Source organism: Aphelocoma coerulescens, chromosome 15 (assembly GCF_041296385.1).
Source record: "Aphelocoma coerulescens isolate FSJ_1873_10779 chromosome 15, UR_Acoe_1.0, whole genome shotgun sequence".
Classification (NCBI taxonomy): domain Eukaryota; kingdom Metazoa; phylum Chordata; class Aves; order Passeriformes; family Corvidae; genus Aphelocoma; species Aphelocoma coerulescens.
This window is the reverse complement of record NC_091029.1, coordinates 9506238-9532968: the sequence shown is the minus strand read 5'-3', so window position 1 is coordinate 9532968 and position 26731 is coordinate 9506238. Positions and strand designations below refer to the sequence as shown.

The window sequence follows — 26731 nt, the reverse complement described above, 5'->3', positions numbered from 1 at the left end:
ACCCCCAGTCATTCCCAAATGTGCCCACCTTTAAGCTGTGCTGCCTCTGAGTGGAGTACGGACTGCCCCCTTGGAAGGGAAATTAGTTGTACTTAGGTGCTGCGCTGGTTTTCTCCACGGGGTCCTCTCAGGGGAGCTGTAGGAAGGGCTCTGGACTGCCTTTCCTCTGTGTGTAGCTGTGTAGTCATGGTATTAACCACTTCCTTCCCCCCTAGGGGTGACAGAAAGTCCTTTACAATGGGAGGGAGTGGAGCATTACTCCAATCAAATCCCAGGTTTCACATTGCAGTAAATTCAGCTGAAGCTCCTCCTAGATTTGCTGTGGTTTTGACCTGTCTTTGACAATTTGTTTTCTCCAGCTTTGGCTCTGATGTACGATCCAACGTGAGTGGAATCATATTTAATGATGAAATGGATGACTTCAGCTCACCTTACATAATCAATGGATTTGGGATCCCTCCCTCTCCAGCAAATTTCATAGCTCCAGGTAGCTGTAAACTACCTTCCTGACTCAGTCTTTTGGCTGTGCTTTACATGCTCACACTGCAGCATCTGTGCCATGGGACACAGGTTTAGGACCTGCAGAGGACAGGGGTGGGAGAGAGTCAAGAAAGAGATGAGTGCAGGGGATGGTGGGATCCCCAAGAACTGAACAGGACACGAGCTGAGTCAGGAAGGTGGATACTGAGGCTCTGGGTTTAGACATGGAGAAAGAGCTGGAAGTTTGTGAGCTGCAGGTAGAAAACTGAGCCTGTGTTTCATCTGTGTGCCCAACAGGTAAACAGCCAATGTCCTCTATGTGCCCCTCCATTTTGGTGGATAAAATGAAAAAGGTGAAGATGGTGGTTGGTGCTTCTGGAGGAACAAAAATAACTACAGCAACAGCACTGGTACGTGACAGTGTGGGCAAATGGGGGACAACACGAGGCAAAATGGGAGAGGCAGCATTTGGGGGTATTCCTGTCTGCACCTGTGACAGGATCATGGCTGTGGCTCCCTGCTGGGAGCCAGGGGCTTGAAAAAGAGGTTCCTGCCTGGCATTCTGAGGGCCAGTCCTGCAACACCAACTCCTGCCAGGGCTACAAAAGGTCTGCTATTAAATTGCCTCCTTCAGTGACTCCATGTCTTTTTCTCTGGAATTTGTTCTTACCATTGCAGAAGATTTGCTTTGACTTTGCTTTTGACTTTGTTCTCTGGATCTCCACGAACCTATTTACCTAGTTTAGAGCTGTTCCCATCCAACATCCCAAACTTTGGATGAAAGTCACACAGAGAAGCTAAACAAGAACTTAGCACAGGTACAGTGTCAGGCCTGACAGGCAGGGCCTCTGTGAGCTGCTGTGGCAGCTCAAACTAGCCCAAGAGTGACTGCAGCAGTGACTGTCCCCTGTGCCAGCCCACAGCAGCACCAGGCTGGATCTGGCTTTCTGGCTGAGGTAAAGGAGAAGTCTGTAAAAACTGCTATAAGCAGCTTCCTAAGCCCTGAACTCTGAGGATGTTCTCACTCCCCAACAGCTCCAGCCTGCAGTTCAAGCCTGTAGAGATGAGCCAGGCCTAAGTGAACTGGTTGTACAATAGCAGGAAGCTGTAGGTGTGTTTGTTGAGGTGACTGTTGTGTGCTTAGTTACAGTGGCATAAATCCAGCCACCATAGCTTAAGGATCTGATCCTTTTGCTATGTTAATTTTAGTCACTCATGTTTTCTTTGTGTGGAATCCTCCTAAGCATATACAACCTGACTGGCTGCAATGTACCTGTGTTTTTCTTAGCCAAGAGAAAAACCACTGAAAGCCATGTAAACCAGAAATGGTGCCTTTTATGTGCTCTGGTGAACATCCTTGAGGCACCTCTACCTGTGTGGCTACAAGGGTCAGACTTCTTTGAAGACAAGTAATTAACATTAAGGCTTTTTGCATCTCACAGACGATCATGAATTCCATCTGGTTTGGTTACGATGTGAAGAAAGCAGTGGAAGAGCCCAGAATTCACGATCAGCTGTTTCCCAATGTCACAGAGCTCGAGCAGCAAATAGAGGAGGTTGGTCTCACTAGAGCCATACATGAACTTGTATGGGCTGGGTTCCTAGTGCTGGGAAGGCAAGCACTGTAGGAAACCACCAGGTTTGGCCAAATGGTCCTAGGTGAGCAGTAGTAAAGCTGATACAGATCTAGTGCTGGGTCACAATAAGTGTTCAAAGTGTACCTTTAATCTCAGTCACTCAGTCACTTCACACTCAGGTGTGAAGGCAGTGCATTGAAGAGTGACCCGTATCTGAAACGGAGCATCTGCTTGCAGTGATGTTTGGCACAAAGGATTTGCAAAACAGCAAACCACATCAGGGCCCAGACCATCCCGCAGTCTAAATCCAGTCAGTCTCAGGGAGCTCTTGTCTTGTTGTGTAACCTCATGGTGAATCTGGAAGGCCTGGCCCAGAGCTAGTAAGAGAGTATGCCCAGAGGGACCTGGGAACAGACTTGGAAATATAGTCACAATAGAGATCTCAGCACAGTACTGTCAGTCTGAGAGCTGGTGGCAAGGTCTGCCTCGCTCTCCAGACCACTCACCTGAGCTGGCAGCTTCATTCACCCTGAGAAACTACATGTCCCAGAGGCCTGAGACAGCTGCAGGCTTTGTACGTATCTCATCCTGTGAGTCTGCATTTGGGAAAACAGTCCTACATAATGCAGTTTTCTTATCAAACTATGCAGAAGTTCCTCTGTTATTAAGCTTCTTATGAACGTAACAGCTGAGATATCTGCCAGCACTGGGGAGGATGTCCTGCTCTCTATGTCTGTGTTTTCCACCACTGCCAAACAGGACCCATCAGTCCTGGCTGTTAGTGTGTGAATATCTGTGACCAAGACCAGTATTGGTAACCCACACTGAGCACCACAAATATCAAATATTCTGAATTCCACTTCTTAAGAAGTAGGGCATCCCAGGAAACAAAGGGAAGAGGAGGAACAACATGTAGATTTAGCCCTACCTGACATGGACACTGAGCACTTGGATGGTTGTGGGGGATGCAGGTCACAGACTGCAGCACGTGCAGTTCCCCTCTGGTGTTGTGCTCACCCAGTTGTGCGTTGCAGGGCATAGAGGAGCAGCTGAAGAAGAGGAAGCATGACACGGCGCGGGTGAGCGGTGGCGCGGTGGTGCAGGCCATCCTCCGAACGGAGCGCGGATGGGCTGCAGCCTCCGACTCACGGAAAGGGGGCTTCCCTGCAGGCTACTGACCTGGCTCAGCTCCTTTTTTCAGTGGTCTAGTGACACCAAGGTGTGTTTGGGGGGAAGATCCTTTAGATCTGCAACTCAGGGACTTCTCACAGGAAAGAGAACACATTTGCCTGTGGTTCTGTTGATGGAACTGGGACAGTTCTCTACAGCCATGACCGAAGTGCCTCATGCCACAGCCGTCTACTAAGACAGGCATGTCCACCAGGACGTGCAGTACTTACTTGAAGAGTCTGTTCTGCCTTGAAGAGTTTGTTCCCTGCCTCCTCTCCATCCCATGAAGACAGATTGGGTGCCCAGTTTCTGCAGAAGGTCCAGCTCACTCAAGCTGCAGGAAATGTTTCCCCTGCACAGTGTCAGCTACCAGGAATGTCCCTGTCACTGCTAGAGAAGTTTTTGTTTCCTGTTGAGTAGGTGGGAGTTACAGGACTCTGGGACTGGGTTTTCTAAGTTACAAACTAATAGATCTGTGCCATAGCAGGAAGCCCAGCTCTAGACTGGGATATGCCCAACTCACCACTCTGTTAACAAAAGATGTTTCTGCATTTCACCCAGTTGTTTATTGGAGATGAGTGGGGAAATGGGGAAATGGCTTCAAACTTTTTTATATTTCTGTTGAGAAGGTCTAAAGGGAAGATGCTACCTGTAAAACTCTGAGCACAACTAAAATAAATAAGTACGGAGTCACACATTTTCCTTGCCTTGCCTTGCTGCAAAAAGAGATGGTGAGTCTGTGTGAAAGAAGCTTTTCTGAGATTTTTGTCTTTTCTTCTCTCCTTTGATGAAGTAAACAATAATAGTTACATATCCAAAACAAGCTTGCTTTTCCTCCACTTTGCTTTTTATCATGTTGTACTGCAGGCGTGAAATACCAGAGTTTGGGGAAATGAAACTTCTGAAAAAGGTCACGCTGCAGCTACTCTTGTTTAAAGGTAAGTTGCCATTAACCACACTGTTAATGACCTCTCAGAAATCCCTGTCTGACATGGAGCAGCTGAGAGTGTCTGTACCTGCATGAGGGGGTTTGGTGTTCACCTACCAGCATGGACCAATACATCACATCACATAAACTTAGCCTAAGAACAAAACCAAATGATCCAGGATGTTGTCATGCTCTAGTGGTGTTTCTGAAATCCTTGGTACACAAGTGGCAGTAAGTTAACTCATATATTTGGCTTGTTGAAACTTCCAGTCAGTTTGTAAGAACCTTAAAATACAGAAGAGAAAATGAAAGGCTGAAGTTTTAGGCATCGTGCAACCTCTTTCCTAGAAGTGTCTGGAATTGAGGAGAGCCCAGTTTCACAGAACAAAGTGATAGCTAGATGATGCTTAAATCAGAGTTATGACTTTGACATATATATTTGCTTATATCATTTGACCCAAATGAGTGACTTTTACCAAATGTGCCGTGGTGTGTGCTCTGGCTCCTTTTCCTGATCTCTTACTGGTGGTGCTGCATTAGGTGCAGCAGTGATTGTACATGACCTCTAGTCATTGTGTTCCCTCAAGAGACCAGGTCAGGGCCAAGTCTGTGTCCTCTTGTCACTGAACTGAGACTTTCACTTTTCCACTTCTTGTCATTCCACCACTGGTGTTCCTCCGTATCAGGCTGCTTTTGCAATTGGGACTAGCTGAGTTCTTTCTTGGCTAGGTGTGACCTGGGAAATAAAGAAAATTACTGCACAGCAAAATAAGCTTATTGAAATCTTACAGTCACTACACTTAATCCAAAACTGGAAGGGATCTGCTTTCTGGGAAATGCCTGTTGTACAATCATGTTTTCTGAAACAGGTCTGAGTGGCTGCTGCTGGGCTGCCTCTAACAGTTCATGGTGCAGCAGTTGTTCTTATGTTCCTGAATTTCTTCCTGCTAGTCAGAAAAGTCCCCTATTATTTATACCCTGTGTTAAAAAACTTCCCCTCTGGAAAGCTTAAAACACTTTTAGTTACAACTGTTCTCATATAAATGTATTTGAATTCTTGGCTCTGCCCAAGTAGACTTGTTTGGTTATTTTTTAGCTGTATCACTGCAGAGGAATGATTTGTTAAACTGGGCTACAGCTTGCACTTCCATTCTACATTTTTTTAAAAAGCTATGGCTACTTCTTCAAGCTGTAATTATCTGCACCTTATTTGGACATATCTGTACACGGAGCAGGCACTTCTGCCACCTGCTTGGATACCACATCCCACTACTCACCCTACATTGGGACTGTCTGTGCATCAACAGCCAGATACCAGTCAGTACTTCCTGCTGTAAAACCTCCAGCTGTACTCTCCAGGCTGCTCAGCTTCTGAGATGTTTCAGCTGCAGGGAAAAGTTTTCTAGATAGGACAAGAGGGAATAGCTTTAGTAGATTTATATTTGATATTAAAAGAAATTCTTGACTGTGATGGCAGTAAGGCCCTGGCAGAGGTTACCCAGAGAAACTGTGGCTGCCCCATGCCTGGAAATGTTCAAGGACAGGTTCTATGGGTCTTGGAGCCACTGGGTCTAGTGCAGGACATTTCTGCCCAGGGCAGGGGGGTCAGAACAAGATGATCTCTGGGGTCCCTCATCGTTCCATGTCCCACCTTTTGAATGCAACCATCTCCCTCTGCTCCTGGGCACACACAGTTGATGTGAGCTGCCTGCCCCAGTGCAGGGCAGGGAGAACAGGACACGTTCCATGACTGATTCCAGCTGATGTGAAAGGAAGCTGTACCATTAAAAGGCAATTTGGATCATGAGCTGAAGGATTCACCTCTTGCCCCTATTCTTCATTATAGACATTACCACAATTTTCTTTTGGCAACCATCCAGCCTCTGCAAGGGGACAAAACCCAGCTGTGAGAGACAAGTGGCATGAACTGCACCATTCCTCAGCTTCTTCCGTGGCATATGAGGCTGCAGAATGAGCAACTGTTACTGCTGGAAATACCTGCATGGAGTCCTCTCTGCTTGTGTGATGGGATAGGCAACAGGTTTAGAGGAGAGATTCACAGACAGGTGTTAAAACACTTTATTAAAAGTATAACTTAAAGACTTCATTAGAAAATAGAGCAGCCTCTGTACAATGATGCTTTAAAAGTCCATGTAAGCTGATTTCAGTACAAAAATAATGCTCTTGTTGGGAGGAGCAGGAATGAGGAGAGACCAAACTGAGAGGCTCTTGATCCAAGAAGATTTCAGTGGCAGTGAGGAGGTGGCAGGGCAAGAGCAGAGGTGCCAAAGCAGATACAATCTCTCAGCTTCACCAGGTGTTCTTCTAGGGAGGACTGCAGGATTGGAAGTCTCTGCCACACTGAGAGATCTGCATTCCCATTCCTTTCTGTCTTGCAAATTAAATCTCTGATGGGTTTTTAAACTGCTCACTGGCTCACTTGCAAAGTTAATAGCAAAGTAGTTAAACTGCAGTGAGTACTGGACTAAAGATAATATTCCCATGTCTTTGTGGTGGGAAGTAGCTGTGATACTACTGCACTGGAAAGGTGATAGGCTGAGTACTGCAGGATGCTTCACCCTAAGGTGTGTCTGAAGCAAAGGTAATGGAAGACTTAGTTACTTGATGACTCTGGTTTTCTGGAGGGAAGTATGATGGAGGAGGGCCGGAGCACTGCTGAAGGTAGTCCTGAAGGGAAGCCAGGAGTACTCTCCCTGTTCCAGCCAGTGCCACTCTCAGTTGCTGATTGAAAATTCTCGGCTCAGTGGGGTTAGCTGGAAATAACTACGGATCTTGCCAAAGCCGGCATCCGATCTGGTCTGTGCGTCTGGTGCTGTGGTGTGAGCTGCAGATGGTGTCTGGCGCCTGTCAGTGCTTCCCCTGCACAGCTCTCAGTCGGGTGTTATTTTTGACACTAGAACTGATGCACCAGCAACTGGTAGCTGGGGCAAGGGATTTAATCAAGGTAGAAAACTTCAGCAAATTAAATAGATTTGGTTTCTTTGGTAGTCATAGTCAATGTAACCCCTTCCAAGTGAACATAAAAACTGCCCCTCATCAGCCTTTGGTTCTGTTTCCTTTCCCATTCACCAGCATTGTGATGCTGCCTCACAGGGTGCCAGGCCACTTCCACAGTCTGAGTGAGCAGCTCTGATGGAGAAACCAGCAGTTCTTCCTGAACTGGGGGATTTAAGATGAATTCCACTTGGACAAGGAGGGAGCGGGGTAGTGCATGGAGCTGGCGCCATACACGAGTAACTTGATTTCCAGCTGCATGATTAAGTGCTTGCGGTTACAATCTGGTAACTCAGCAATCGTTAACTGATACAGCAGGGATCGTGCTACAGTCCTTGGTGTATAACTTCTGAAGGAAAACACATGTCTGGCTCTGGTCAGCTTCATTCAGACCATCACTAAAATGCAAGTGAAGGCTGAGATTTCAGTAAATTGATGGCTTTATTGGACAGGCTTTGTGGGTAAAAACATTGGCATATAATCTAGCTGGCCTCGTTTTAATTTGTGTTTTTTAATAGTGTGTGCTTGCTATGATGTTTACAGAGGGATTGTATTTGTTGGTGGACTAGGAGTCCCATGGGCTCTGTGCATGAGGGGGAGGGCTCTGCTAGTGCCTGGCTCTGGTTTGATTCTCTTTCAGACACACACACAACACTGTACCCATAGGGCAATCAGGCTTGTAAGCTTTCAGAAAATGAAATTTTGGAGGATTCTGAGAATTTGACCCTGAATATTTGAAGAGATTTGGGAGTTTTTTGGGTTTTACGTTTTACTTTCTTAAATCTTTGATTCTCTTGGCCATTTTGAACAGGGCAAGGTTATGGATTAACTGCAAAAGACCTTTTGCGTCCAGGTGCACGAGTTCAGGTCTCTTCTCCAAAAGTTTTCTCTCTCTGTGATAGTTCTTAGAGTCCTACAACGACCCCCCTGTGGTCTGAAGGGAACACTGGCAACTAGCTGTGGTAAACGGGGGTTGGGAGCATGTGTGTAGGATATGGGAGAATTCTGCTAATGCCTGATAGTGCTGCATCACTTCTCAGCAGTCCTGGTGTTTGCCTGGCCAGGCTGAGCTGAGGGCTACAAATGACATCTCCTGATAACATATCCTTTGCAGTTTGAAGAAAGTTCTGAAGTTTCCAAAAACAACAGCACTTCCACTGCTGTCCTGACCTGCCTTTCCAAAGACTGGTGTACCGGCATTGAGGAGGGACAACTGGCCCAGACTGGGACTCCTCTCACCACAGGAAGAGGTGCCTCCAGGGAGCTCAGCTGAAGCCTGTCTGTCCCAGGAGCGGGGAAATCACATCCCCCCCATGGGAGGCTATTCTCGGAGTCACTGTGTGCAGGGCTGGAGGAAGTGTTGGTGCAGTTACCCTGAGCCTGTGGGGTCCTTTGCACCCCCAAGGCAGAGAGCAGCAGGCAGGGCAGCACTTGTGCCGTGGTGTGATTTCATCTGCCACCTTAGGAAAATGTTTGGCTTCTTTGGATGGGAAAACTGAGAGGAGGAGTGTGGAATTTTGATCTCTTCCCTTTCCAAACCCACGCTCTAAGCCTGAATGATTCAGATTTTAAAATCCTGACCTTGCAGAAAATTCTTGTTCATAGCTAAAATAGTTACGTATTTCACATTGCTGAGCCCCAGCAATATTGTGGAACAGCCTGAAAGAAACTGAGACTCCATCAGGAATGGAAGACACAGCTGGCTCATTTCACAGTGTTCTCAGTGGGGCTTGGACCAATTTTCCTTTCCCACTTTGTATTCTCCCATTCTGAGTAATTGATGTGCTCAAGAAATATGTTTTCTGTGTATCACATAAATAATGGAAGGTGTAGCTCTAAACAAGGCTGGCTGACCTCTCCTTGTATTGCCTGAGGGTAACCTGCAGCCTGCTGGAATTAGATGTAATCACAGGCTTTGCCCATGCTCCAGGAGACATCCTGATGGGAACAGGCAATTATGGGCATGTCCAAGCAAAGCAGGTTCTGAATCTCCTGTGGCTTTGTGAATTGTGATGGCATTTCATGCTAATATCCAGCCGACTTCCCCAGCTTCCTTTTATCAGAGTAAGCAGAGATGCATTTTCCTTCCTTGGAAATTCCCTGTACAACATTCATTGCAAGTTTATCTTTCTTTTCTTTATGTCCTCTTCCCAGCAGGCCGGTCCTAACCTCCTGTGGGGGGAGAGAAGAGGAAAGGGAGTGAATGGGGCAGGGGCCTGAGGTCTTAACGTCCAGGTGTGAAAATGTAGGATGTGTGTGTGGAGTCTGGTTGAGAAAGTGAGGTTTAAACAAGAAGAAGGTGAGCCAGAAGCAAAATAAAGATTACCCAGGAGAGTTACAGAAGCAATCTGCTTCCCACCAAGACCACTCACCTTACTGAATGGTTCCTCAAACAGGACACTGTCACCCTGGGTGTGCATGACAGGAGCAGAAATGGCGTGTTCCAAGTCGTAGCCAAACCACAGCTTGTTTATAATTGCCTGCAACAAAACAAATCCCACACTGCCCAACTGGAGATAAAACCTGGGCTGTCCAACCCAGGCTGCACTGAGCCAGACCCATAGTCCTACCAGCCTGGTCTCCTGCTTTCGTGGTCACCAATACTAGATGCTTGGGGCAAATAAAAGAATAGGATGAGCACGTAATGGTACTTCGCAGAATGCTTTCCCTGGCCTACAGCCTGCAGCCTTCAGTGACTTCTAAATTGCAAATTTAAAAAAGTGCCAAGGAGTCAAGATCTGAGGAGAGCTGAGTAGGAGGAGCAGGTGGGACTGACCATGGCTAGAAATCTGACAGGGCTGAAAGAACTGGCAGCTTGCAGTGGTTTCACTTACCATGGTGGTAGCACTGATAATCCAGCCCCCGCCGGCTCCTCCGATCACCAGCATGTCTCCTGACCTGGAGATGAGGATGGAAGGCACCATTGCTGAGGGAGGCTTCTCTCCTAGAGCAAAATCAGTGATATTATTCTTTCCATGTGGCTCTTAACAGGGTAGGAGGGACACAAGTTTATCTACCTTGCCTTTCTTTTGTCTCCCACAGAAAAACAAGCTGCTGCTCCTTCCTCAAGATGCTCAAGACTTCCAGAAAAATTTCCTTGTACTGAAGCCTGTCTCCCAAGAAACTGGGACCTTTATGGCACAGGCTAAACAAGCTTTCCTTGATGCAGGACAGGGCATCCTGCAAGTAGTCAGGACTTGCTGCAGCTCATCCAACAAGATGAGGAACCCTTAGCAGAAATCCTGCCACAGCAGCACCGGTGTCCTCTCTCAGCAGGCCTGAGGGGGATGCAGCAGGGACAGCTTATGGCACAGAGCCATGTCTGCACCAACAGTGCTGCGTCACAGAGCTCGGTGCAAGCCTGTAGCAGCTCTGTACTTAGAATCATAGACGAGCCTCAAATATCAGGAGTAGTTTCTTCACTTCTTCCCTCCCCTTACCATCAATCAGTGATCAGCTTCAGCGTTTTTCCGGTTAGAAACCAAACTGCCGTGTTTCCATGCAAGGGGATATGTGAGTAGACACAGACACACTACAGGGCTTTATTCTCTTTTAGTCTGAAATAAACTTGCTCTCATCCAGATGTAGGAAAGGAAAGAGTACCTGTAGTTTACAGGTAGTCCCTGCCCACTTGTACACAGCCTGTGTATCCATCCCCTGGCCCTGTTCTTTATTCTGAGGATGAGGATGCTCACCTGGTTTAATGCTTCTGTTTGCTATGCAGAAGTCAGCAAGTTCATTATTTAAAATGATCCCAGTTTGGTTAGAATACACAAAGGAGCCAAACCTGCAGGGAGGAAAGATGAAGCCTTTCAGTGCCCAGGGTTCTCCTGTTGTGAATGATACTAACTGCATATGGCACCCTGTGGGTAAATTCTGTCTCCTCCCCACCTGCAAATGTTCCAGTGAGGGTGTCCAAAAGGAATTTGCGCTGCTGCTGGTGACAGAGATAAGTTCCCTGTTACTGGTGCCTGTGGGGATTGGTTCAACCCACAGAAATTCAGCAAGAGCCCAGCAAGTTCTTACATCCTCCTGAATTATGATGGTCCTTGGAGCTGATGCTCACAGATCTTTGCTGTCACATGAAAAAGGCATCCACAGCTAAGAAGCTGCCTAAACCATTGAAACCCAAGGGTTTTGCATTTCTGGTACCCAGCCCTTTCAGCTCCCCTGTGAACCTGACACATAGCCTGTGACTATTACCAAGCCCTGGGCTACTCACGGGTAGTTGATGGTGCTGGTGGCAGACACAGCACTTCCATCTGCAGAGAGCACAGAGATGTGGCTTGTGCCCATACTTTTGTAGTTGTTGTTGTAGAGGGACTCCAGCAGGTTGTAGTGGCTGAGTGAGTGGTTACCACGAGTATCTATCTGCTGCCTCACAAACCCAGCAAACTGGTCAGACAACATGGTCTCAACAGGCTCCTGCAAGCACAGCAAGGACACTGAGCTGGTCACTAAAGCACAGGCATGTCTTTGGGCACAGGGAAGCCTTGGGAATTGAGCCCCAGTAGTCAGAGCTTGCGGCCCTGGAGTGGCAGCATTCAGCCCCAGGCCACTCTCATCCCAGAAAATGGACCAAGCTCAGCACTGAGTCACCTCAACATTGGCATGACATGTGCACATCCTTTGTCAGGGAAGTGAGTGCCAGCCTACAGCTGAAGCTGCAAACAGCCTGATCCTGCCTCTGCCTTCAGCAATTCAGCTGCATTGCTCTTCATTAGCAGCTCTATTTTCTTTCCTTCCAGGCTGCAAAGCAGGAGCATGTCAGAGCACTGCTTGGTGCTGTAGCACTGTACCCACACACCGTGGAGCTCACCTGAGCTTCAGAGAAGGCTGGGTCACTCATGTGGGGTCTTAGCATGTTGCCAAACTTCAGGGCCTCTGCAATGCGATGATAGGTTTCTACCTTCTCCTCAGGTGTTGCCAGTGACGCTTTATGGAATTTATACACTAAGGAGCAGGATGAAATAATTTTGTCAATAGACCTGAGGCAATGTTTTTTCAAGAAGTGGAAAAAAAAAAAAAAGTTGAAAGGAGCTTCCTCTTCCCACCCCAGTTCTTACCAAGTTTCCCATATGCTTTAGCAGGATGTGGACACAGAAACAATCCAGTACTAATTTCCACTGTGACTTCAATTTCTTTTGAAGCACTGGGAAAGCCATGCATCCTTTGGCCTTTGCAGCAGCTGTGGTGATGCTGACCCACTATACAAGTGAACCAATTCATCCTCCTGCTGCATAGCATGGTCACACTGCTGCTTTGGGCCCCATTCTGGTTCAACAACTCCATTTTTGCTCATTACATTTTATCACTCTGGAGCAACACTCTCGGAAAATCTCTTGCTGACCCTTTTGCATTAGGAATTTACCTTCCAATACCTTGAGGATGAACATGAGCACTGCACCTCCCATGGGTGGTCCTGGAGCGAACACTGTGGTGTGGTTGTTCAGGGTGATGTTCAGAGCTGAGGACACCTTTGCTCTGTATGCCCGAAGGTCCTCCATTGAGAGACTGGACCCTTCAACAGAGAACCAGGAGCTGCCATTAGCACAGAAACTCATACAGGTGCTGTGGGCTGCCTGTATCGGAGCCTTGCCAAAAGCTTGTGAAGAGCCATCCCCACACACCCCAAATTCCTTCCACCCAGCACAGCACTGCAATCATGCATCCTCATGTGCTGCCAAGTCCCAGGATGTCACAAAGTCTAAAGGAGTCAGAGGGGCCAGTGCATGAGCACTGTGGGCAAAGACCAGAGCTCTGGGTGGTCTCAGCCCTCTTTCTGGGCCTGAGTTATAGGAATTGGGGAAAGGTGGCCTCTTCCCATGCCAGGTACTATCCCAAGTGACAAGCAAATGGCATGTGTTGGCTTTCCCCTGGTACAGGCTCAGTGTGAGCCAATGACTGGGAAAAAGGCCTGTGTATCAGGACTACCTGTAGCTGTTACCCACCGGCCTTCCTAACGTCCTCCACCAGGGCCTCTCCTATCTGTCCCTCATAAAACACTGTAGCTCCATGTTCTGCTACAGCTCGCAGTGTTTGCTGCAGTGCTGGCCACTGGAAGGTCTCACCAAGCTTCAGAAATCTTTGACCATCACATAGCAGTGGGCTGTTAAAGAAGAACATTCATCAGTTTTACAGCATGAGCCTGTTCTGTCCCCAGGGCCAATAACCTCTTTTTCCTGCCTGGAGCTGATCTGGATTATGTACGTTGTATACTTTCTAAGGCAGTGCTACACTGCAGCCTCTTTTAAAAATCGACTTCTGTGATTCACTCCCCCTCCATAGCAACTATTCCCTGAGCACAAGCCACAGCAGCAGCCTGTGCTCCATGTCAGCATGTCAGAGAAAGGGTCATGGTCCTCAAACTGCAGTTTTATTCATGGGTCTTACCATAGGCTTTTCCCCAGATGAGAGAAGGCTGGATGATGGAGTATTTTGTTCAGAACTGGGGAAATGACAAGTGGCTCTGAAAGGAGCTTGATGGTTGGTTCAAACAGGGCTTTCCATGGTAAGCGGCCGTGTCGCTTATGGGCTTCCTCATACCCACGGAGTTCTCCGGGAACACCAATCCAGCGGGGACCTGAAGAACAGAGCAGCAGTGTCACACCCAGTAAGTCACTGGCTTGGGGGTTTCACCTCTCTGGAAGCTCTCCAATGGAAGTGTGATTTGGTAGAGGCAACCAAGGCTTCTAAAAGCCTTGGTTTGTTTATTACCTTTTCCTGTTCATGTATTTCCCTGTTACTGAATAACAGGAGTATAGAGAGGCTGAAGCCAGGCTTGAGATGGGCTGAAAGCACAACAGGCGACAGGCACATGCTGCAGCAAGGGAGCTGGCAGCTGGACACTGGAGAAATGGCACCCATAGGGCCTGGTCAAACACCAGAACAAGGAAAGCAGTGAAATTCTCCATTCCTGGAGAAATCAAAAAATGTGACAGGACAAGGCCCTGAGCAGCCTGAGCTACCCCTGACATCACCCTGCTTTGAGCAGACAGCTCCAGCTGTCCCTTCCAACCAGAACTGCTCCTGATACCTTTTCAGGCTCTTCCAATGATAAGAACATCTCCTCTAGAATCTAGGACACACCACAAAAGATAACATTCTAGGAAGGAGAATGAATTCAGCAAGAAATGTGGAGAGATCCAAAATGTGCTGCTAAAGCAGGAGTGCCTAAGGCCAGCAGCTCAACCCCCAGTGTGCCAGCGTGCTTCCCCAATGTATGGACATGAGCAAGCACACTAGATTGATTTCTTTTATTTCCAGAAATCTATTGATCTTATTTTTCTCTGGGAAATGAGAGCTTTGGGAAATTTGGTCTTGAACTGCAGACTTCCTATGGAGAGAAGTTACATTGTGGTTTTTCCTCATGCTGGCTCCCCATCGCCTCACTGGTCAGGTTGCCAGTGTTATTACCAAACAGGAATTTTTATGGACCTAGTATTTTTTCTTACTTTTGCAAAAAGCAACTCAGGTAGGTGTGTTAAACTAAGTAGAACTCCAGACAAACTCAGCGAGGTGTTCAACAGAACCTGAGCTCTGTGCACACCAGGAGGGCACACAGCCCTCAAGGGCTCCGGCTGTGTCCTTACCAATGGGGAAACCAGAACCACAGCCAGAGAGTAAGTTGTGAGGAAACACTCGTGGGGCTGTCTCACGGGCATTGATCACCTCGACTGTTCCTAGAAAGAAGAAGAGGGAAATGCATGACACTGTCTTCTTGAAGCAGGTGAACATCACACTTCAGTCAGCTGTAGTAGCACTGCACGTGCTGCTGGCCCAGAGCTGAGCTGCTCTGGAGCCTTTTGCCAGATGTGCCAAGTGCACCTGGAGGGTCAGGTGTCAGCACACCTTGTCCTTGACTCCTGTGCTTTTATTTACAGCAAACCAAGCAGTGCCTACCTAAAGGTACTGAAAGTACAGGGACAAGGCCAGGGCTTGTCTCCAGCCAGCGAAGGTTCCTCCCAGGGTTCATGGACTGGGACATGGGCTGGGATGTTCTGCCTCACACCTGCAGGTTCCTGCACTTCCTCTGCAGATGGGACATGTCAGAGATATAACATGAGCCTCATGCTCCTGGGAGGGCCATTTACCAAGTGATGATGAAGTAAGTCCATCATGTTTAAAACAGAATGGTAATCCTGAAAGACCCTTTATGTATCAGGGAGCTTGAAAAGATAAAAACAAACCCAAACCCCCACTTGCATACACTTGTATATGTTTAGCCAATCATTTTGCCTCCTTTTCTGCCTTGTATTTATCTGTCCCTATCACAGTCCACTGAGCCAGCTGTGCTGCAGGAGCCCACAGTGTACCAAGCACCTGAGCTGTGCACAGCCTCGGGCAGCTCTGTGCAGTAGCATAACTCAGGTAGCAGAGGAGGACTGTTGTCAGGAAATAAAGTTCCATGGCTCTGCCAAAAGGAAAAAAAAAGAAAAATATAGGTGTTCAGCCAAATTAAGCTCTTGCGCAAGATACACCCAAACATTTCCAGATTTGTGACTCTGTGAGACTACTTGGCATGGGTTTTAAAACCATTATATTGTTACTGCATTCATTGTTGATATTACTATTAGATAGATAAGCTCTGGGGGTTTTTGGAAGCCAAGACTTAAAAACCCCCACATTAAAAACATAAAAGCAAGAAAACAACACTAGAGTTTAAGCCAAACACAGAAAGGCTCCCCAGCAGACACTGAACATTGTTAGATTTAGATTTCTGAAGTGGAGCTGCATCTCCTGGGACAGGAAGTCTCAACGCTCCTTTGGGGAGTCACACCAGCACCGACGAGGGCAGTGTGAGACACAGCCCCAGCGTCAGCAGGCACTGGCTGAGCTTCCTGCCCGCTTCACTCACACAGTGCCACTCACACCTGGCTGCAGTCAGCTGTGGACTTTGAAATATATTTTAGGATTGCTTTGGAGGGGAAAGGAGAGGCAAACTCAGTTCATTTCATATCAAAGCTCTTTCCTGCACACACATGTTCTTGCTGTGAAATGACAATCACAGCTCCATGTGGTGGATGCTTTGGGTTAGGAGCACAAGTGTGATTTGTGATGTGGCTTTTATATTCAAACTATTGCTCTGAGAGAACAGGAAGGATTCTGATTTCTCCACAGCAGTTGTGTGTCTGCAGAGGGACGAGGCACCATGGAGAGGCCAGGGCAGGCCCATACCTGTGCTGGCATTATAGATGGTAAATATGACCCCACCACCCAGGCCTGAGCTCTGAGGGTTCATCACTGAAGTGCAGATCAAGCCAGCAATGGCAGCATCCACAGCTGTGCCTCCACTTTTCAGGATGTTCCTGTCGTGGGAAGGGAAGAAAAAAAAACAATGTTAAAATCCAGGAATGTCAGAATGGAGGAACCATGTGAAAATGCCTCCTTGTCCCTGCAGGGCAGCCCTAGCTTGAAGAGAGCAGCTGGAGAAATGTACTGGCAGCAGTGTGGGGTGTGAGGGCACAGAGGGGCACCTTCCTCTGCTGGAGTGAGAAGGAACAATTAGAGAGAAAGAAAGGAGGGTCTGTAGGAGGAGAAAGCAGCTGGGGGCTGGACCTGTGTGATGCTGGGCTTCCTCTGGGCAAAGAGTTACGGGACAGAGAGAACTGCAGCTGCTTGCAAATGTTGTGGACAAAAAGGGACAGCAAGGAGTCCCAAGACATGGAGAAGGATGATCTCAGCACAGAAGAGGGCTCTCCACATGCTAGGAACCAAACAACTGATCTCTAACTACCCAAATGTCATTCCTAGTAAAGGCATATGCTGGTCAACTGGACAGGGGCACTGAAGTGGGAACACTGGGTCCATGTGAAGCAAACTCCAGAGACAAAGTGTCAATTAGCACAATAGTAACTTCATTGCTCCTACAGTGTGACTTCCTGGGCTTATTAGCACAAAAATGTCCCACTCTGCTCCCTGTATTCCCAAAGATAAAACCAACAAAGAAACAAAACAAAACAAAAAAAAAGACAGGAAAAAACCCCCACTCAACTGCTTCTACGAAGGCACAGCTACATCAAAGAGCACACAGGCATTAAGGCAGTCTTCTGCTGCTGACAGCAATGAGGTTCGGTTAGAGAAACATGTCTCAACAAATGCTCCACTCAAGAACATCTGAAAAACATCTTTTCCTTGCAGTGGAAATGGGGTGGCGTTTCCTGCACAGCCTGCCAGTAGCCAGGACTGGTGTTTGCTAGGAAGGTTCCTGACTGTTTTATTGGGTTATTGCTCAGATAAGGCTAAGCCAGAGGGGAAAGTGGAATAGTTCATTAATTGCAGTGCAACTGCTCCCAGAGTTTGCATGGGAACACAGAGACTGGTGTTTATTTTACATCCACTGATATGGCTGGGACCTGCTGGGTCCCGGGACAGGATGCTGCCAGCAGGAGCACTGATTGTGCCTTTCCTTTGTTTCCGTAAGTGCCTCGGAAACACTGCCTGTAAGGAAATAACATGTGGACAAGTGCGAAGAAAAGAAATAGTAGGGAACACCAGGTTTTCTGTTTGGGATCTGCATGGCTTTTGGCCTCCTAGGAGCTCCCTGGCTGTAGCTCTGAACATGGAGATTGAGGCTCAGGCTCACCCATCCAGCCCCTTGCAGAAGGGGATGGACTCACCACACCAATGTCCCTGGGAGGTGTTTTTCTGGAATTGAAGCTGTTAATTGCTGACCACAGAAAGGAAGGACACGAGGGCTTCCTAAAAAACTGAGTCACCTCTGCAGAAGACCCAGACAGCATGTTAGAAAGTTGGATAAAGAGGGAAGGACTGCTACACTGACCAGGGCCAGTGCTCCCCAGAGCCCCTGGATTGTGGGCTGTGAGGCAGCACATGGACAAAACCTGGTGACAGGGAAACCCATGGTTCTGGCAGTGAAAAACAACTTAAGAAACTTGGAGATGGCATAGTGTGCATTTCAATGCAATGCACTAAGACCTTAACATGTAACATCAGGTACATTTTCCCAACTCCTAAAAAGCACCAGATTCTCACCCAAATTCACAGCACATTCACACTGGCCTCCAGCCTTGACACCTTTCTCGAGACTGAAACTCAACAAAAAATACACTGAGCTGGCTCTTGGTGTGTCACACGTGGCTCCCTGTACATGGCTCACCCATTTTCAGTCAGAGACCTGCCACTTCCCTGAAAGTAATGCCTGGGGAATTTAAGGCCATTATGTATAGCAAAACCACATCTGGATTTATGTCCCATTACCTGGCTCCCTTTAGGTGGATCTCTGCTGCAATGAGCTTAATTATAATGCAAAATCCTTAATCAAAGTGTGGCACCTTACCAGATCTCTCTAGAGATACCAGTGCTGCAGCTGACAAGATCTGATAACAATGTTTTGTCCCATATTCTTCCTACACTTAGTTTCAGCTTTAGGGTTTAGTCATTAATGGAGTTTCCTTGTAATAAGGAGCAGAAGAGGGTGTTAACAACCAAGTCCCATTCCAGCAGCAGCAAAAAGGGATTCACCCTCCCTGGAAGGGTGAATGGTGGCACTTTGCTCACAGCAAAGATGGGCTGTGCTGGACTGCAGAGCAAGCCTGCTGTTCTCCCCTAGGCTAGAGGGAGCCCCGAAGCCCTTTTAAACACACAGGAAATGCTGAAGTATTAAATTGTATTGACTGGGGTTTTTTTCTCTACTAAAGAAGGCTGGGGACTGGGAGACCACCCATTATACGGCAGCGTCCTCCTTAAGATTTATGAAGAGCAAAAACAACAACCATTTCCGTAAAAAAGGGCCAGTTACCAAATTTAAAACATACAAAAAGGGAAAACAAATCCTTTGGGATATAAACATACTAAAGAAATCTGCCGGACCATCACTGAAAAGGACTTTTGCATCAGATTCTCTGGCTAGAACTGAGCTTCCCAGGACTGCAGACGTTTTCTGACTGTTAAAGTCCCACCATTCTCACCCTCCCCACCATCCTGTCGCTCCGGGGGGTGTTGGTTTCAAACAAAGCCAGTTCCCAGGGTTTATGCTAGCCTACACTAGAGAAGTGGGGTCAGAGATGGCTGGTGGGCCAGGCCAGGTCAGCTCGCCTTGCTGCAGTGAATCCCAACGCTGGGAATGAACATTTTTCCTAAATCTGTCCCTGATTTTATGCTGGCTCTTGCTTCTGCCATTTGGGAAACAAAGGAATGCAGAGCAGTGGATGACAGAGCTCAGACGGCACGCTGGCAGGGAGTATAGAGCTTTTTACATGCTTGATGAAAAGACCCTCTTCCAGGAGGCAACAAGTGGCTCAGAGTTGGAGGTGAAGTTTGAGTACCTCTTACTGTCACAGGGCAATCATCTCCTGTCTCTTCAGGGTTCTTGACATGAGGACAAATTACTGAGGTGGACTGTGGTACCAAATCCACATCCTTGGGTAAAAACTGCTCTGATTCTCCTTTTAGGCTCCCATCTCTCTTCATCAAAGTGTTTCACTTCATTCAAGACAAGTTTTCTCCCAGGGTAGGGTCTTAGTCTGAACCAGACAGCTGTACAATGTTGCTTCCAGTCCCCAATTTCCAGCAGAAAAAATGCAGCAAGAGACCGAACCTTGTTCAGCACTTAGAGCTGGGCACTGTTGGGGAAGTTTAGCTCAGGACTTGCCAACATGGATGATGACAGGCTGAAGGCTCACTGAGATTGCTCACTTTCTGCAGGGAGCCAAAGAGTTGCATAAAGATTTCAGAAAGTCCAGCTTTACACAGTCCTAGAGTACATGAACACAATCTCCAGAGCTGGAAAACATATGGGCTCTGAGGTGTTTTCTCCAACCCACTATCCTACTCACTGAAATACAAGATTGCTCCTCATGCAAGAGGTTTTGTTCAGTTATTCTCAGTAAGTTCAATTGACAATTCTATTAGGAGCACACAAAGACTCCTAAACAGAAGAATCTAAAACCAACAGAGTATCATGTAGTGCCCCAGGAATTTCACTCCTGACAAGTCACAGAGCATGTGGTTTATCTTTAAAAGAAACAAAATTAAAGAACAGAATTTATAAGTAAGTCGGAGATTAGGTGCTGCTTTTAGATTCCAAGGCTTTAGACACCAGACCAGTTCTCTGAGCATCCCCCGCATGGATTCCTGTGAGCTCAGGGGGGATTTGCAGTATCAAAGGAGTGGCTGCAGGGGGGCAGCCTGGGGTCCAAGAAGGAGAGAGGGTCTGTGAGGTCAGTGTGGAAGAAAAACCAGCCCTGTAGTGTGTCTTTAGGGACTGGCATCTAGGGGTGCTTGGCTTTGCCCTACTCTCACCTTGTTGCTGAAGTAAAGTGGCACATGAACTGTGGGGACAGCAGGACCTAATGGCCAGGACTGCTCTAGGAAATTGGATTTTATTGCTACTGCTGTGACAAAATTCCTATGAATGCTAGAATTTTATTCAGCAAAGATGAGGCAAGAGGCTTCTGTATGCTCATCATCTTGTGGTGCTCCCATTAGGGACCCTGAGTCAGACTTGAGGAAGCCCTCACCCTTCAGAGTCATACAGGAGGTCACTGAGCAGAGCAGATGGCTCTGAAAGGCTGAGCCCCTGGCCAAAGCCCCTCTGCGGTGGCATCCTCTCAGTGTAACTGCCATGTGAGACTTCCTCGTTTATACCAGTGAAAGAACATCATTTTCTCACTTCACGGTTTGCTCCGAGAACTAATTTAGTGGTGACCATCATGTGCTAAGTGACATACAGATATAATAGCTAAAAGTGACATACAGATAAAACAGCACAGAAATGTCTGGGAGGAAATGAATAAGATAACATCTAGTACAGAGCATGCAGTAAGCTTCCTACAGAGAAAAACATTCCTTCCTTAGAAGCCACCACTGTGGCCAGTGGGACAAAGAGAGAAACATGACAGTAACAAGGAAAAGAGCAAATATTATACAAAGCTTCTCATCTCAAGCTCTCTTACAGAGGAACATTTTTATTAAAATTTTTACTTTTATTACAATCTATTACAAGAACATGAGCAGAGGAAGCTGGGAGAACAACACAGGAGTTTCTTTCATTCCAAGCTAAGTAAGGACAGCATGAAATGAGCGCAAAGGTTTCCAAGAATGGCTGGAGGCAAAGGACACTGGGAAAAGCAGCAGTAGGGAAATAGAGCTTACCATCAGGCGAAGAGTGAGTAGTGGAGTTCCCAGGCAAAGGATAGTCATGGCTGGGGAGATCCCAGAGACTTGGCAGGGCTGGAGGAGAGAGCATGAGGAGCAGCAGGACCTGATGTGCTGATGCTCCAAGATGGGCAAAAGTGGGGAAAAAAGTGTGACAGGAAGTTGGAGCAAGGGCACGATTTTGTGGGGTCATTGACAAACTATTTGGAGGAAATTTAAGGTGGTCCATCAAACTGGAGGAACAGCACAGACCTTGTCAGCAAGTGTGCTGGAGGTGCAACTGCAGCAATGGTGGAGGCTGTGGAAGTCTGTGGAGCTTCTTGGTGAGAGAAGGGAAGGAAAAAGGTGAGAGCCCAGCAGCAGTAACCAACTAGCCAAAGCTGCTCAGTTGTCCACTGGTCACAGATTTCTGTGACTCTCACTTCAATGCCTTCCAGCTGATTATACAGTACATCAAGTTCAAATTTGCATGAGCTGCGCAAACAAATGCAGTGGCTTTCCCCAGGAGATTCTTTGGGCAACCAAAGAATGTATTTTCCTCTTTTTCCCTTAATAGTGATTTTAAAAATACTTCTGCTTTCTGAAGAACTAACCTGTGGCTTCACATAAAAAACCCCATCTCACTCCTTGGCATATGTGCAGCCACAGTATATTTTCTCCAGCTTCTCACAAATGCTGTGTCAGCATGTCATTGCCAGAATCACAGGTGAGACATGGCAAAGTGTGGTACAACGGCACCATGTCTCATTTCACTCCCCCAGCCACAAGGCAGAGCACACAGCTCCAGCATCCATCGCTGGAGCATCCATCATCACATGTAGCCTGTAAACTTCCATCCTTCTGCTTTCATGGATACAGGCATTTAATAATTGAAGGAACAGTAACAGTAAAATAATAGCATGGGAGTCAAAATGTTTGAGAGAGAAGTTATTGCACAAACTGCAGTTGTACAACCTGGGCATCTAGAGAATTCTTTCTACTTACGTCTTTTTTTCCAAGTGATGTATGGTTTTTTTACTTCTATTGTCTTGACTCAATTTCAATTAAATCTCCTCTTGGCTTTTTTCTTCATAGCAGACACACTTGCTGCAAGCTTCAGTCCAGAAACGCACCCCCAAAAAGCTGGGATGCCAGTCCCCCTTTCCCTGCCTTCCTTCTTTGTCTCTGTTGAAGTCTGGCTGCAGCTCTCTGCAAGCTCCTCTAACTTCTTAATTTATTCTAAGTCACTTATCTGACAGACCTACCATGCCATAAAAAGTAAATTTCTAACTTCCCCAATTAAAATTAGCCTTGTACTTGTATACTATAAATATTTATACCTTCCAAATGGCCAAGGGTTTGCACAGCTGCAAATTTTTGGGACACTATAATGAAAGTAAGCATCAGCCACGGAGGCAGAGGCTCCGTCTGCTCTCCCGGCTGGAGACAACCGGGGAGCAGCATCGCTGCTCAGCCCCAGAGCGGGGACGAGGCAGAAACCCAGCTCACGCCCGTAGTTAGTACTTGTCCCGTCTGTTAGTCCGAGTCACGACATGCACGACAAGGGAGCTGCGGAGCTGAGCGGTCCGTGCACATACCGGCCGATGAGCGAGCAGGTCTCGGTGTCAGCAGCCACGGCACCGTGCAGGTACTGCTGGGGACCGCACCTGGGCTGAGTCAGGATGACCACAAGTGTCACTGCCACCGCCAGTACCCCCAGGGTCAGCAGCACCAGGCAACAGATCTTCCCCGTGGACATGGCTATTCCTGTGCCGCCGGAGGAGCCGGAAGGCTCTCAGTCCTTTCGAGAAAGCGCCTGCTTTGCTCAGGGGGGAAGTAGATATATCCCGGCAGTTTAGTGAGGGAGGTCCCACTGCAGTGGGCTCTGCCTCCAGCGACTGAGTATTACATTCTTTTTAACATTAAAAGCTGCTAAAAAGGAAACGGCGTATTCTTTCTTTCCTTTTCTACTCTTTCTTTACTACTCTTTCTTTTCTCAGGTGTGAGGGGCTTTTCACTCTTTTATAAACTTGTCTTGCGGATCCACAATCTGCCTTTTTTTGTGTGTGTCTCTGATGAAAACATTTAACACATTCACTGCTGGAGCACTTCTAAGAGAAATCTCCACACTGCTCCTCGGCTTCTCACAGCCTCTCTGGCTTCCCATTTTTGACACACAAATTACCTAACACATCACTGGGATCACTGGGAAAATTACCTCAGTCCTACGTTGCAAACTTGGGGTGTTTTGTTCCCATAAAACTACTCAAAGCAGTAAAAGCTGAATACACTATACAAAGCTAGAACCTTCATATCTACTCTTACTTTACTTTATAGTTTATTATAATCTTATTTACTTTTTTCATATTTACACCTTGCCAGTGCCCAGCATACATCTTCTGTAAATGAGCACGAGAGAACAACTGGAATAAAGCAGCATTTTGCAAACACTGGTGCCCAGAGCTCTGGGGTCCAGCCTGTGCATGGCTGCTCACTGGGACAGACCTGACTCCTCACAGAGCAGTGGTGAGCAGCAGGAATTGCTACCCAGTGCAGCTCACCTCAGCTAGATCTCTAACAGCCTCTTAATTACACAGCTCTCCTTGCACTCGAGAAGTTAAAGAGAGGCTCCACATCTGCCTGCTGTCTTTCTAAAAGATGTTACTTGTCATCCTTTCCCTGCTAGACTTGGGAGAAGGGGAATTCACCTGTGCAGATTTACACATGTATTTCAAAGCAGATTTTGAACTTGTCTCACTAAACTTTATAACTAAGCAATACTATTTCACATGTCATATCTCAAGAAATGGATTTGATAGGCTAAAATGTCGTTGTTGTGATTGTATCTTCTCGTAAGGTTATCTTGGGGAACTGAAAATAGTCTGAGAAAAATACATGGTTTTGTCCAAGGTAAAACCATGGTCCCTAGGTAATAATTTCTTGGTCTCCACACCTCAGTCTCATCTGGCAAATATACCTTGGCATGTGTAAACAAGCCTCCTCAGCTCTCATGTGACTCTTCACTCCACTGCAAAATATTGCTGATTTTGTAGAATTTCTTAATCCCTACATGACTTTGATGTTTTTGTTTTGACAAATGATCATCATTCTGGTGTTTCTGGGAAAGCTCTTCCTTTTAAATTCATAGCAGGGCAGACCACTCAGTACCAACAGACTCAAGACTCAAGTGGACTTTGCCCATTCGCTTTCTTCAAATGCTATGGAGAATTCAACTGTAGTCTTCAGATTTCTGTCAAATTTAGTTTTTAACTCAGCACATCAAACAACTGGAAAATTATCATTGTGCAGTCAAGGAGGAGACTTGGAAAAGCAAGAAAGGTAAAAGAGAATGTCATCTCCCAGACCAAGGGAGAGGCCAAGGATGTCCTGGAAAGGCCAAGACATAGTTATGACTATTCCAGCTGACAGATGCCTCTCACAGGCAAACCCATTTGTCTTTCTGATATGGAGATGAAGACTGAGCCTTCTTGTCTCTTTCACTGTGTGACCTTCACAGTCTTGGTGCAATATTCAACTTTGACCATATGATACTACAAACTCTGCACTGACACTCCCATGTCAGAAGCTGCTTAGCAATTCACATGCTGAGATTCAGGACTTTGACCTCTATTTGTCTGTTTGTTTGTTTCTCAAAACTTTCAAATTTGCCATCATTGTCTGGGAGCATAGTTTGCCTTGGCAGAAATTCCCATACATAGCCCTTCACTCTCTGGTCTTCTGCTGCCAGCATGAAGGGCTTTGTATGCTGCTTGAAAGGGGACTCAGGTATTTAAAGATCTTTACAGGCCAAGATAGAGAAATTTTAACTAGAACTTTAATTACTAACAGAATCATTATTGATTAACTTATAAAAAGGCAGAGTATCTTTAAATTGTCCTTTATATTGTTGGGGTCCTGCTATGTCTTTGTCCAAATCTGCAATCAAGAGATCAAATGTGAATATTACATAATGTCTGAAGCACAGGCATTGTTAAGGTTGATGTGAATACCACAGCTACCTTGTGGAGGGTAAGAAATTATCAAAGGGTGTAAATCCTCTGATTTCTTTCTCAATTTCCCTCTCAGGTTATTGCAGAGCTGTTGAAGAGTCTCAGCCATTGGGCTAAGTTGGTGAGGAGAGTACAGGAAGTCATCTAGTGACCTAAGGGACCAGGGTGGGCTTTGGAGGCACCAGGAGCTTCTCCTTCAGCCTTGCTGGGGATTGTGCACATTTGCTTAGTGTATTGCACTAAGCCAATGTAATTTTACCTCAAGATCCAGCATGTCTTGATACACAAAGCTGCCATCTGTACTGGCTGCTGCTCTGACAGTAAAGCTGGTTTCAAATGATGGGTGCATCAGACATGTTTGAGGAGAAAAAAGCTGGTTGCTGGTTGAAAGACACCCCTCATAACAAGCATTGGGAGCCTGGAGGTGAGGAGACAATCCCAAAGAGCCCCAGCATCTACATGAGGTGTAAGCATGCTTTTCATTTGGCAGAATAAACCTGGAGGTGCAAATCAAGGACCCACCTTCGGAGAAGACGGAAACCTCTGTATTGAAGCAGGATTCATGACAGTCCAGGGCCAGACTAAGAAAAACAAGGTTGCAGCTTTGTATGCAGAAAAAGAGTAGGTTTGTGGCATGAATGACATTTCAAGCATTGTGTTTTGCCTCCTTTTCTTTAGTGTTGCTTTCCATTGATTGAGGGGAAGAAAAGAATATCATTGGACAGAAAGTCAGACATTTGTACTCAACAAAGGAAAGCTAAGATATTGACACTCAGTTTATCACTCTTCATCTCATCTTTTAAAAATATAACTTTAAAAAACCCTAAAAACACACCAAACTCATGAGCCATCCTCACACTAGTGTCCTAAATAACCTCATTTGCCTTGGTCTCTACACTGTCCAAATTATTTTGCAACATACTCAAGAAGATGCCTCTTTCTGCTGGTGTTTGTTTGCAGAACATTATCTACAGTCACCAAGCTCTTACTGTAATAAATAAAAACTGCATTTTACATTTCCCAGCTCTAAATTAGGTTTTAACCATTGGACAAAGTCTAGGAAAGCTTCCAAGAGCATGCAACCAAAGCCAAATTTCATACTCCATTTGTCCCCTCCTCCAGTCATGTTTACTTTTAACCCAGGAATATCAATTGACTCTATATGATAATCAAATAATCCAATAATAGGCAACATTCAGGGAATTTATTGTCGAGATTTTCTAAGGGATATGGCTGTGAGTTCCACAATTGCTGCTCTTGAACCATTTGTCTCAGTACAGTTTTTCAGAAACTGCTACACACTAAACTTTGCACATTGTTTTCCTTTGCACACAAACAAGTTTTCTTTATCGAGGGTCATGGGTCTGCTCCCACAAAAACCAAGTTTGCAGGAATCTGGAAAACCAGATACTTGGAAGCAGGAAATTCTGGTACTCAAGAATTTCTCATTCGTA

The 26731-nt window shown here is 46.5% G+C and overlaps 2 protein-coding genes across 8 annotated transcripts in view; one reads left to right on the top strand and one right to left on the bottom strand.

Moving 5' to 3' along the window:
- The window catches only part of GGT1 (gamma-glutamyltransferase 1), a 30733-nt gene extending 26809 nt beyond the window's left edge, over positions 1-3924 (top strand). For all 7 annotated transcript variants that reach the window (XM_069031017.1, XM_069031020.1, XM_069031016.1 and 4 more), the window contains 4 exons: positions 360-487; positions 778-890; positions 1923-2036; positions 3092-3924. In XM_069031017.1, the coding sequence (XP_068887118.1) occupies positions 360-487; positions 778-890; positions 1923-2036; positions 3092-3235 (499 nt within the window). In that variant the 3' untranslated portion in view covers positions 3236-3924. The remainder of the gene's footprint in view (positions 1-359; positions 488-777; positions 891-1922; positions 2037-3091) is intronic.
- A 2292-nt stretch (positions 3925-6216) lies between these two features.
- On the bottom strand, positions 6217-23212 carry GGT5 (gamma-glutamyltransferase 5). The gene is made up of 12 exons (XM_069031023.1): positions 22866-23212; positions 16348-16478; positions 14763-14852; positions 13564-13753; positions 13122-13279; positions 12542-12691; positions 11990-12123; positions 11393-11595; positions 10866-10957; positions 10005-10114; positions 9543-9650; positions 6217-9342 (listed from the first exon to the last, which is right to left on the bottom strand). Exons 1-12 carry the CDS (start codon positions 23024-23026, stop codon positions 9196-9198), a joined length of 1674 nt encoding a protein of 557 aa, XP_068887124.1. The 5' UTR covers positions 23027-23212; the 3' UTR covers positions 6217-9195.
- Positions 23213-26731: the final 3519 nt, after the last annotated feature.

What these genes read in the sequence shown, in the direction of transcription:
- GGT5 (XM_069031023.1), bottom strand. Translation starts at nt 23,026, where the DNA reads ATGTCCACGGGGAAGATCTGTTGCCTGGTGCTGCTGACCCTGGGGGTA. An exon ending in CATCCTCAAGGTATTGGAAG is followed by an intron (nt 12,124 to 12,541) that starts GTAAATTCCTAA and finishes CCTGCTCCTTAG; the next exon opens with TGTATAAATTCCATAAAGCG. An exon ending in AAACAGAAGCATTAAACCAG is followed by an intron (nt 10,115 to 10,865) that starts GTGAGCATCCTC and finishes ATTTTGCTCTAG; the next exon opens with GAGAGAAGCCTCCCTCAGCA.